The 13,191-nt window shown below is 40.1% G+C and overlaps 1 protein-coding gene across 1 annotated transcript in view; it reads left to right on the forward strand.

Moving 5' to 3' along the window:
- The first annotated feature begins 3,138 nt into the window (after window positions 1–3,138).
- LOC140238337 (telomerase protein component 1-like) overlaps window positions 3,139–13,191 on the forward strand; it is an 88,797-nt gene continuing 78,744 nt past the window's right edge. Inside the window, exons 1-8 of the mRNA XM_072318270.1 lie at window positions 3,139–3,287; window positions 5,522–6,342; window positions 7,302–7,436; window positions 8,107–8,268; window positions 9,103–9,199; window positions 9,914–10,169; window positions 10,984–11,141; window positions 12,100–12,300. Coding sequence (XP_072174371.1) covers window positions 5,638–6,342; window positions 7,302–7,436; window positions 8,107–8,268; window positions 9,103–9,199; window positions 9,914–10,169; window positions 10,984–11,141; window positions 12,100–12,300 — 1,714 coding nt within the window. The 5' untranslated portion in view covers window positions 3,139–3,287; window positions 5,522–5,637. The remainder of the gene's footprint in view (window positions 3,288–5,521; window positions 6,343–7,301; window positions 7,437–8,106; window positions 8,269–9,102; window positions 9,200–9,913; window positions 10,170–10,983; window positions 11,142–12,099; window positions 12,301–13,191) is intronic.

Genomic DNA, 13,191 nt, shown 5'->3' on the forward strand with positions numbered 1-13,191 from the left:
TTGATTTAAGAGTACATTATATATCTATTGTTGTGTGAAAATTATTTGCTTCAGAATGGTCTCATATTCAAGTAATGTGCAGTTCAATGTTAACGATCGCCCCGACAGTGGGAGTATACAGGCACGCTAACCTGGAAACCTGGCCCGATAATTAATCGAGGTCGGATAAATAATAAGTATTTTATGCGGTTCGTTCGCTTGTTATCGTGTGGGCGCACGTCACGAGACCGAGACCCACGAGTCATTCATCAATACATTCTGCCAGTGACAATAATTATTTCAGAAGGTTGTACTGACCATCATGATTGCTTGACCTTAAGGAATTATTGAATTGTTGTCAATTTTTATTCTGTCTACAATTCCTCTTCCTTTCCCTCATTTTTATGCCTGTCCTGTATCTTGTTTGATTGTATAAGTGTTGTCTCAGCTGGATTTATACACTTTAGTTTTATCAACCCCTTAAAACAGCTAAATTATGCACATTCATGTTTAATCTGGTTAACTGATAAAGCAGTATGAACTAGATTTGGTGATCACGCATTTCTTCTTTGTAACTGGTGGGATCCACAATCTATACAAGCTTCGCTTTTTAGTTATGGGTCCCCCATCTCCATCTTCCACCTTATTTATCACCAAATGTCTACATTCCCCATCAAAAATGTAATGTACCCCTTTTTATTGATTACTTATGTTGATATTTCTTTACTTTTATGTTCTTTGTGCGTATTATGTTATTGATTGTGACGAGATGGAGAAAAATAAAAATAAACTCGAACTTGAACCTGAACATTATAGGCTTTATACACACTCTCAATTTATCATGTGGTCGCTAAGATACAATGCTTGTAAGCAAATGTAATTTATACCAAAAGACCGACAGCTATAAGTCCCTTCAAAAGGACTATAGACAATGAATGAGGATAAGCATACTGGTATATAATATCTTCCCCACACAACCACTGTCTAAATGATGTGAGTTTATCATGTGACATTATGCAGAAGTCATGCTGTTTAATGAAAGAGAGATTTGGGAGCTGTTAGACCCTATAGGTGTTTCCTGTTTCTTTGTTTGTCGCTTTTTTTTTTTTCGCTTTTCTGAACTAATAAGGAAAGTAAGCAGGGTTGTAATTGTAATTCTTTTGGCGATTCACCACACCTTGACAAGGGAGGACCTGATGTACGTGGGCTCCCTGCACAGACCATGTAGTATTTGACATTGAGGAAAAGCGTCCGATCCGTGACCAACCACTGGTACCCCAGCTACGGCGAGACTACGTCAGTGTTGTGGTGATGTTCCTGCGAAACATTCGATTCGAAGAACGAGCGATTGAACTACCAGTTGAACTGAACATGGACCTTAGGGTTTACATGATATATGGATTAGGGCCTTTATAAACGGAGGTCTTTCTTTGATCCCATTATTGTTACCGTCATTATATTCAACTATACTGATTATAAATGTGCATCTTAATAAGTACATTGAGATGTTTGCAGGACAACAACGAGAATCGCGTTCTCTCGATCATTTCGGTCTTGTGGCCTAGGCGTCTTAGACTCAACTGTCTGAATATGATGGGGGAGTAGCAAACCTCAAAATATGACAAGTTTTGTCTCACAAATTGGTAATTACTGAAGTGGACGCTTGTACACGCATTTAACGTTGACTGTGTCGTCTACCATGTCTGCCCCTGCTTATAGCCCAGCGATACGTGGAATACTAATAGGGGTAAAAAAAAAAAATAATAATAAAATCACAAATCACAATCAACCTACCAAAATAATCTGATTTCTCTCGTTAAAGTACCTGCATTTTGCAAATGAATTTGGCTTATCCATGATTTCCCACTGCACATACATTTTTCTCAATTTGAAAGAGTTTGTCTTCTGCGCAATAATGCACTGTAGCTGCCGTCTTGTTTTTAGGCGGTATGTGTCGGTGGTCATGAGATAAAAGCAGGAAATATAGTTTAAGGCATGCATTATGATTATATTTTTGTTGTGATGCTTTTGAACAGAACAGGTGTATGAATTAATTCTTTTTTCTCTCTGTCACTCGTTCTGGCACATTCTCAGAGTTTCGGAGTGGATGGTATACGTGTATATTTATTTCAGCCAGAATTTATGAGGCCACGGATTGTAAGGCCCGGTCCCACTGGCCGACGGACACAAAGCGTATGCACAAAGGACACAGCGGACGAGCAAAATTTCGGGGATGGCTTCATCCGCTTTCATCCGCTCCAGAAATTGACAAAATTGGCGACAATTGGCGGTAACAGAACGGAAATAGAACGGACGTGGGTAGTATGTAGCGGGGATGTTAAACGGATGTTCATCGGAAGCCTAGCGGATGAAAGCGGATGGAAGGGGATGACAGCTCCGAAGGGGTTACCGGAGATAATTGCGAAACGGACGCATAGCAGAAAAAGCGGATGCAGAGTGGATGCAGAGCGGATGCAGAGCGGATGCAGAGCGGATGCAGAGGGGATGCTTTCGAAATGCTTTATATACGAGATGCATACGCTTACATCCTTTCTATTAACGTGCTATTAACGATGTAAAGACGTTCCACGTACCATATCTTTCCTCCCTCTTTCCGTTTTTAGCTGCAGCGGATGTGAGTTGCGAGGATGCCCAGAGGATGCAGAGAGGATGCAGCGGACGTTTAAGGGATGCCGCACGGACATACAACGTTTGTTGCTCGTATGTCGCGGATTTACATCGTACACAGCGGAAAGTTCATCCGTTCTAAAAGTTTTAAGCAGCTTAAAACTTTTTGCGCGGATGAAATCACAGTGGACGGATGCTCGATGGATAGAGCGGATGAAACACGTATGCGATGGGTACACAGCGGATTCGTAGCGTTTTCCAACGGATGGCAAGATTTTTTGTACGCTTTACATCCTCTTTGCATCCGTAAGTGCAGTGGGACCGGGCCTGTACATAGGTCTGTACAGAGGGCGGTAGATAATTATTTCCCCATCCTTTCATCATGCACTTGCTAGGGTAGTGTTGGCAGGTGATGGTGCAACACAAAATAAGCCGCACCCCCTTTCCGCGCTGGGCCAGGGCACTGCATGCATGCCGGACAAACGCCGGGGACGCGACGGTGGGGACAGTAGCTTGAATACGACTTCGATCGCACAGTCAGTCGAAGAGGATATTCCTTGCTGCCCAGCTTGGTTCTACATTAGTCTACATGTGCTAGTACATCATGTACATCGTGGAGCTGGCGCAAAGATAGCTTGAAATGTCTCTCTTGTAATAGATATACCGGCACTTTATGCCAGGTAAGTTGACATATGATACTAGATTCAGCGTTTGTTCTACATGTAGTAAATGTAGACATAGGAACCCTACCATAATGAGGTCTGGTTTCCATAGCTGTACGTGTACTGTATAACGTTAGAGCTTTCGGGAAATGTGATATGTGTTGAGCTCCTGGGAATGCTACTGTGCTGTGACGATGATCTAAACATTGACATTGCGAACCTTCGCTAGAATAAATTTTACAGTTTTTATTTATTAAAGCTAACAGTAGCACTACAGTCCAGGTAAACAATTGAAGTAATGACAAAGACTAAAATGTGTAGAGATTTAAGCCAAGTATAAACAGTATAAACGTTGATGTCAATGATGAAGCGATTTGCACAAAGGAGAACAGGAAACAAAAGCTCCAGACTATTGGTGCAGTGATGGGTGGGAGATGTCACCAGACATGGTGGAAGAGCACTTGGTTCTGTCGAAATCTTGCACCATCTCTAATGTGCAGACCACATGTGTCATTATAACTAGGCCTATACACAGCCCAGTCGCGGCTGTACATGGTACGTCGCGACAGGGCTGTACGCGCGCAACCACCAACCACTAGGAGAGCGACGTAATCGTATTACGATAGCTTTGAATTTTGATACTTAACATCATTTTTGTCACCTCAAACTCAACGAGTATACTTTTCAATATTTACTCTACATCTGATGCTATCAGTATTCAAATGTACGCAATGAAACTTATCGAAATTGATCATCATATCCAGCATGTTCACACGGTACACAATCTTTCACGCCAGGCCTAACTATACACAGCCCAGTCGCTGTACATGGTACGTCGCGATGTACCGACGGTCAGGAATTGCGCCAGAAAGTGTCATTTATTTGTTCCACGGACTTATCGCAAGTGGTTTCCATGGACCCAGTGTGGCGAACTATTCTTCTGTAATAGAAACATGCATTTAACGTGAGTAAAGTATTCTGTTTAAAGGAGAAAAGTATACATTTTCCTAAGTTTTGTAGTTGTGTTGAGATTCCTCACTTTGAGGCTGCATGCCGCGCTCGTCAGACGCTGTTTTCGCATAGCGTAACAGCGTCTGGTCGGGCTAGTGTCATTACTGTTTTTAAGTGCCCACTTGGCATTGCATTTAAATAACAAGAATTTACAGGTGAGAACAGCAACAAGCTTTCTTTGCTTCAGTTTCACAGATACACTCTGGTGAATTGGTACCTCATTTGTGTAGAGAGCTACAATAGTGTAGACAAAAAGACTCAGATTAGACTAAGAGTACGGTACATGTACTACAACTGTATGTGAAAACAGGGCACTGAAAAATCCAGGACTCGGGAAAAAACAGTAAGATATTGGCTGTTATCATTTTTATTATCTTATTCTTTTTTTTTTTTGGATAAAATGGTTCATGACTATTCATCTATACTGACATCACCCTTGATTTTTGATCCCATGCTCAGTAGCTTTCATTTTTGTTTAAATCATACTGTTGAAAAATATTCTATTTACTACAACTTACAAGCAATCCACTGATATAGTCATACTGTTGCCATTACACAGGAGTATTCAAGGTTTTTAAACTAAGAATGTAATAGAAGAACTTGTATAGTAGGCCTTCATGTATATATAGTCAGCATTTGACTAAAAATGTCATTTAATATAACAAAACAAAATGAAAGCTGCCAATGCTTAAAGCTATCAAAATGATATCTAAAATATAACATCCTTCACTGCAGCTTTGAGTGTACTGTTAGAATGATAATTTTGTTGCCAAGATACATGACAGTTCATGGACTGTTCCAAGAGGGAAGTGGAAGGCTGTTAAGATTAGTTATTTTTTTCCTCTTGAAAATGGCATATTTTGCTTAATGTAAACCCTACACCAAAAACAATCCCCCCCCCCTCCCGAGACAAATGCTCAAATTGATTGCATTTTTTAGGAAATGATCAATGGATCTTTTGCTCCACAATGCATGTTTTTGTTTTGGTTTGTTTATTTGTTTGTTTGTTTGTTTTTTGGATAAAATGTACAAGAAGGTATAATGTTGAAAGAACCTGTGTGCTGTGTTTGATACCGGTGATGATGATGGTTGATGCTTTGCATGAAAATTCTATCAAGACTATGAAGGCACTGTCTGTGGGCTATCAGTGTACTAGTGTCTGTGGGGTCCAAATATGAATCTTTGCAAGCCAGAAGTTCAATACACTCTGCAATGTAATGCAATGTCTTTTCTGTTTTCAGCTTCTTTCACAAGCTTCACTATGGTGTAAAGTGAAGAAAGCAACACGGCTGGGGCAGAGAAGGAACACAGGTCAAGATTTTTGTTGAGATTCAAGTAGTGTGAGACCAGCAGGGAGATGAGTCTGTTGCAGAGCAAGTCCCGGCTCTCTAACCCACTTCTTAGTGGGAGCACATCATCGACTGCAGGCTCCTTGGGAGTAGGAGCCACCAAGCGTAAAGCTAGCAATGATGGCCACACCATGAGGTCCTCTCCAAGCAAACAGAAGCTTGGAGGGTTGACCCTCAGTTCGGGCAGCCTTCTGTTGGGGAGCTCACTCCTTGGGCAGTCTGGGATTGGGAAGAAGGAGGAGAAAGCAGCAGCCACAGGCTTTGGTCTTCGGTCGTCTGGTCTTGGACTGAAGTCTTCACTGCTGGAGAACAAGTTACTCTCATCCCCTACCAGTCTGAGCATCCAGGGCATGCTAGCTGGGAGCTCCTCAAGGAGTACCTCAAAGTCTTCTGTACCAGACAGGAGCAGCGCCTTGTCAGCTGGTGGGGTAAAGTCCCTGCTTGGCAAACAGAAGTCCCACGGCAGACCCAGCAGCAATGAAGGCAGGGAATCCAAAGCCAAGAAGGTGAAATCCCAGCAGCCTCAGGACTACCTTGTGGAGACTGCCCTGGACAGCAGTCTCACCACCTGTGAGCTGCCGGATTATAACTTTGCCCGGGAGCTGCCCCTCGTGAAACCACATCCCCAGGAGTCTGTGGTGTCCTTTGATAAACTGGATGATGTTGGAGGAGTGCCGGTGGCTGATAGAATTGATCCACTGACAAAATCCAAGGTATGTAGTTGGTTACTCATCCGAGGAAAACAATTCTCATTCAGTAAAACATTTATGACAAGTAACTCATCTTTGGCATTTATGATTGCCATATTTTTTATTTCAGCCCAAATGCTTTCAATTTCATTGTTACTTGTAAAAGTTTCCTAGAAATTTGTTGATATTTCATTTTATTTTAATTGCCATGAAATTGAAATATTGTTAATGCCATGGAAATTGGGCTTGCCCACAGGAGTAATAAGCTGCATGAAGACCACAATGCCTAGCATGCTGACCAAGATTATGATTCCTTGTAGAAAAGTGTGTGTTAAATTGAAAATCATGTAGAGCAGTTGCAATAGTATGACTCAATATCTGCAGATCGGAAAAGTGAATTTATTAATTTCTTGAGCTGTTAAATGATGCACTGTGGTGTACTGTATGTAGGGTTTTCAGTATCCTGCCATGCCCTGCAGTTTAACCTATTCAGTCCCAAAAATCAAATTTATGTGGTTTTATAGTTGCCAACACATCTTTCATTATAATTTCTCATGATTTTTTTGTTAGTTCTTCATGAGGTTGAGTAAAATGCTTTCTTTCATTTTGAGTGCTTTGTTGTTCAGATATAATTGTTATGATTTCAGAATTTTCAAAAGTCTTTTCCTTTCTAAACTTGAAACCTTATTCTTAAGATTAGCAACACTTAAAAAAAATTGCAACACATTTTAGATGATTAGAATTCCTGTTTCTCAGTCAAATTAGTAAGTTAGGGTTTTTTTTTTCTTCTGATTTTGGTGCAGATTCAATGGATGGAACTAGTTCCATCAAACCTTTCTCCAATATTAATGATACATAATGAAATTTAGAATGGCCAATTTAGTGAGGAAATAGTGATACCTTCTGCAACAAAAATTCCCTCTAGATTTGGTGACTTTAATAATGCTGAAATAAAGCATTGTATGTTCTTTTGCAATCAACAGCAACAGTTCATCAATGCTATCAGCGCCTCTCTGATTGGTGGGCCAAATTTCCACGAGCGAGGTGATCTTACCCGGAGAGAGATCAAGAGACAGGCAGAGGCGATCATCGGACAAGATGCAGAGTTTGTCCTCAAGGTAAGCACTGTCTGGCTGTTTGCATTGTCTGAACAGGAGAGAGTCTTTCATGCACTTGTGTGATGTTGCGTCATGTACACTACAATATTGGCTCAGCTTTGTATTACTGACATATATGGGTAAACTTGTCTTTCATTGTGTCTATCAAGATTACAAATTTATAGTGAAAAATTCAGCAAAGAAAATGGGATTCCATTTCCCGATTTTTCACTTCTAAATTATATACATATCTGGTCAATTTCCCTTTGTTTGCAAGGATTACAAATTGTTACAAATCCTAGTAGCATATTTGTCAATAAGTTTTGCTTTGTTTATTTTATATGAGAGCCATTTATTGTTTCCATTACTTTTTCCTTAGTTCAATGATCTACTTTACAGGTGTGTGTATATCAGGTTTTGCATTTGTTTTTGAGAAAAGCTGATTCTCTTAGACTGCCAGCGTGGCACATCTGAACATCAGGTTAACTATGATAAAGTTACTGAACCTGCATATATGGTGCAGAACTCTGTCTTTATGAGAGTAAAAATGTCATGCTTAAGCAGACATACTCAACAGAAGAGAGGGAACTGAGTTGAAACCACTACAGAGTTGACACAGTGTATTTATATATTGGGCTGATTGCACTTTCGTGGCGGGTCTAATCAATGTACTTGTATCTTTCTACACAAGGTGGCACTGTACACACGCAAAGAGCTGAACATTCGCACCACGGCAAACTTCCTGCTGGCCCTGGCAGCCATGACCCCTGACTGCCGACCTTTCCTCAGGAAGTACTTCAGCTCTAGCATCAATCTGCCATCTGATTGGATCGACGTGGCCGAGCTCTACCAGGTATGTGCACTCACAAAACAGGATGCACAGTGATTAGCTTGTGATGTGTCATGAGGGGAAAAAAGGTGCCTGGTTTATGAATTAACGGCATAGGTGGCTTCTTTGCATAGATCGTAAGTAGACTAGGAAGTAAGCAACCCCTTCCCCATAAATTCTAGAGAGAGTGCTGAAATAGAAAGTAGAGAGTCAAAAACAAGTGTTTGTGTACATGTAAGTAATGAAGACAGTTTGTGAAGATAAATGTTTCTTGCAGGTTTCCGTTACTTAGAATAGTCATACAAGATTTGTCAGCCTAAGTCCCTGCAGGAATTAAGTCAAAAAATGATCCACTTTGTCTACAAACCTTTTGCAGAGATTAAGGTTTTGGTAAATAACATTCAATTCTTTAATTTAAGGCTAACATAACTGGGAGTGATTAAGGGCATTTTTACGCTAAGATTCTTTAAGACCTTATAATAGAAACCAATAGCAACATGTGGACTGATGACAAGGCTGTGTGATACTTGGGACAGAATAGCTACAAAATTGTAGTTAGAATCACAATGGATTGATATGCAAGTATGAAAATGACAATGAAGATAAAACAGACAACACTTTTCATTAAGCACTTTCTATCTTTATTTTCTCAGTGTTACCATTCTTTCTGAAGGTAACCATGTTGATGACAGACGAGGACTGCTAGCTTATCTTTTGTCCTCCATTTTGTATAATTGAGATAAATATTAAATACATGTATAATAGTACTGTGTAGTTTCTACGTTTTCAAGCAAACCAAATTGATGTACATGTATGTGACTGTCTCATTAAAGATTAAGCTTTTTCTTTTCTATGAAGACTTTCCATGACAAGAATATCAACTATGGATCACTGCCATCCGCCCTCCGCAAGGCCATGATTGACCGCTTTCCGAAGTTTGACCAGTACCAGCTGGGTGAGTAATGAAGTCTAAGTGTGAGCTCTTTTTAGGAAGTCATTCATCTGCAGTTCTACATACCCATTTATGAGAAGATCTCTGCATTTTTGTAGCACATCATATGTTCCTGGATTGTCCCAAACAGCGTGATGTGTTGCATTCTTGCTGCTTTGCATCCTATCTTAAAAATGTTTTAGTGAGTTTGGCTATTTAGCAGACATGTTACAGTTGAGATGTTGTCATCTGTGAATCAAAAGGTGGTAAAAGCGTTATGATTCTATATTGCACTTGTACATAGTTTTTCTCGATATGAAGTATCAAACATATAATAAAATCAGATAGAGTTCACTTTGAGTGATCTTTGTTTTCCAGAACATTGTCATACTCGGTGTACATGAGATTGACACGTGTACATAGTGTCTAGAGGTTCCTTTAAAATTTGTGGGAATATTATGCAGAGGTCTGATATGTCAATCAAAATGTATTGGGATTTAATGAAAGCCAACTCCAGTAGTCTGCATGAAAGATGTGGGTTCTTGTTTGCTATTGTTTGAAGTTAACCAATTCATAGCTGTGACTGATTAGGTCTTAACCCATTGAGGACAGGCTGATTTTGCGACAACACGTAGATACATAGACACCTGCCCAAGTATACTCGGGACTAGTTTTCAATGGGTTAAGGCGATGTGTGTTAAGGATTTGCTCCTAAGTCTTTTAATTTCCTCACTGCAGCAAAGTACAACAAGGAGAAGAAGAAGAAGAAGAAGGAAACAAAACCTGACTCCACCAAAAAGGATGGACAGGAGCCATCGGAGGAGGAAAAGAAGAAGAAGAAAAAGAGTGAGAGTCAGGACAGTGATGATGAAGGGAACGACAGTGACACGGATGAGGAGGAGGTGGAGAGGCTGAGCTTCACTTTAAAGCAACTCATCAGGAAGCTTCACATCACTGAACCAGTAGACAGTGTCATGTGCCTGCTAGGGAAAAGGTAAGGCATGTTTAGAGCTCTTTCTCTATATTTCTCATTTTCTTTTACTACTTTTCTGGTATGTTTGTCATATGAATCTACAACTGTTGCAACATTTTTAATTTTTATGTAATTCATCCATAAACAGTGTGGATGTTAACTCTGTTTTGTATTTTGGTACACATGCCATACATTGTAGGATGTTGTATTACCCTCCCAAAATAAGAATGTACCCCTGATGTAAACTTTGGTGCCAGTTAACTATAGAAAATTTGAGAACAAGACAGTCGTACCGTATATGTGGGGGGGGGGGGGTAGCAAAATGAAACAAATGCTGCTTGCTTTTTAAGACATTCATCTAACATAAAAGTAATTTAGGTAAAAATTACTTTTAATGGTCGAATGCAGCGAGGTTATCACCATCAGTGTAAATTTATAGTCCTATAGTGAGATAGTGACCATAAAAGGAATTTTTATCACTGATTCATATATCTGTAATCGTTGTGGCATAGGATGAACTCTCCTGGTATAGTGGAATATGAATCTGTACAGCAAGAAACTTGATTAGCAGAAACAACAATCTAATGCTTGTAAGTGAGTGCTTTTCAATGTCTTATGGTCCAATTCATGTTCTGTTGACAGAAATAAAGATTGTAATGTGAGTGTGCATTCAGCTTCCAAATCTCCTATGTTGTTTGTATTGCACTGACTTAACTTATCTAACATATGCTGCTGTTTTGTTCCAATTTTACAACACATTCTTGGTTTTATCTTGTATTAAATCTTAATCATGAGAATGCGTAGACTACACTGCTGTCATTTTTGTATCATCCAGGTATCCTGAGAATTTGGAGACGTTCTACCAAAGTCATCTTCCGGGCACTTGGGACGCTAACCGGGCAGGCAAGAGGATGAAGCTACCTACCCCAGAGACATGGGAGACCCAGGTCTCACTGAAGGGTAACAAGGCCCCAGTATGGGAGCAGCTCATCGGTAAGAAAGCTCAGCAGAGCCTCAGTCCAAAATGTCTTAATCGTGGGAAAATAGTCAAAGGCACAAAGCCACATCAGTCTCAGGATCAAGTCATAAGATATATCCCCTATTAGTTGTAATACTAGTCAAAAGTCGTGACTGACTCTAGCAACATTGAACAAGGTCTAATGTGCAAGGAATATTTCTTGTACTATTTGATCTGAATTGGATCAATTTAGGATTGTTCCTTGTCAACTTATTTGTAAATTCTAACTCAGTTTGAGCTCATTAAGAATGGTATTTGTTTTGTAAGTTATAAACTGATGTACTCCACTGCGCATGCACTGTTTATCATGATATGGAGACACAAGTGCAAAAAAGACTCTTGTTTAAAAGAGTAACCTCTGCTCGTACTGGTCCTAGGAATTTGGGAATGAGTCATACCGCAAAGCACATTTGTATTTAGAAAAGGGTTGTACCATAAAGCACATCTCCCAAGTTAGAGTTAATCATTGACACAAGGTTTTCCCCTCTTGAAGCGGCAGCATACACTCAATTCAAGATAATTGCTGCCATACTGTCTGAAGCATGGCATGGAGTGTGTTGATCATGATCAAATGACGACAGTATAATATAGCAAATGAGTAAAAGGTCTAGGGCTGCACACTGCCTTCGGTTACATCAAAATACCAGAATTTGTGACTGCTGTAAACATTGATATTTTCACACGATTAATTAAAAACATATTTGCAGGTTTTTAAGTCGCCCTGCGCAATTGTCAATCCATTCAAAATGTGCAGAGAAAATTATGAAGATATATTCACTGGTTTTAGAAATATGAGAAAATTATTGTACCATGAAAATGTCTGCGTTTACAGTATTGGGATTTGTGGTAAAATTCCATTTAGACAGTGTTCATTATTTCCCCTCTCTTTTTCCTCTCGTTGTAATCAAAGATTTTTGTTGTTTCACTTCCTAGACAACAAGAAGCTCCCCTTCATGGCTATGCTGCGCAACCTGCGCAACATGATTGCAGCAGGGATCAGCGAAAAGCACCACAAGTGGGTGATCTACAAGCTGACTGACCGCGGCTCTGTTGTCAACAGCAGGCAGTTCCCCTTCCGATTCTTTTCAGCCTACGATGTGCTCACAGACATGGAGAAGGATATCGTCAAGGCTGGTAAGTGGCACTCACAATTTTACATCGTAACTACTGTATTGTCAGTACAGGACTAGAGCCTTTAAAGACCTAGTAGCATGAGGAAACATGGGTGGTCCAATGTTGCAACAGCCTCCATTCGCTGCCCACCAGGGTACATTTGAAACCATGAATAGCGCCCCCATCAGCCATGTGTCAGCGAATATGTGCATTGAAGTGCACACTAATCGGTAATGGTTGACTCCAGTCAAGATTCTTTGGCTGTGTGTGTACTGTACATAGAGATCATCACATCAGTGATAAATCTGTACACAATTCATTGTGAGGATTCTTCAATATACCGCAACCAAGCCCTCCTTCCCACTCCATGAATCCCCATGCTACAGGGTCTTTTATAGAGATATTGGGCATATCTCATGGCTTTAAATTGTCAGGAGGCTGAAGTTTGATAGGTAGGATGAGTTTCGTGTCTTTTTAATTCCACATAATCAAGACGTTAACTGCTGGAACATATGGCAAGCAAAAAAAAAAAACTTGTGTACTCTAATTTTTGCGCTAGCTTCTGGTTTGCACGAATTACCCAGAAATGTCAACACCGTGAAATTTTCCACTTTTACAGTATTCTCGACTGTCAGCTCCCAAACGTTGGACTTTTTTTGCCACTGTTTACTGTTGAGTGGTACCTTTAAGGTTACTGTTTGAATTATCTGTGTCATTGCAGCCCATGGTGAGATAAAAAGGAAATCAGAGATTACTGCAGAATAGTGAGATTTCATTTGAAAGGCTTTGTTACAGTTTGTACCCTTCTTTTGTTTTACTACAGGAATGACTTCACATGTGATTAGCTGAGTAATGATATACTTAGGATTATTACAGCACATATGTAGCCAGCATCTACAGTGTATGTCCATG

Source organism: Diadema setosum, chromosome 14 (assembly GCF_964275005.1).
Source record: "Diadema setosum chromosome 14, eeDiaSeto1, whole genome shotgun sequence".
Lineage (NCBI taxonomy): Eukaryota > Metazoa > Echinodermata > Echinoidea > Diadematoida > Diadematidae > Diadema > Diadema setosum.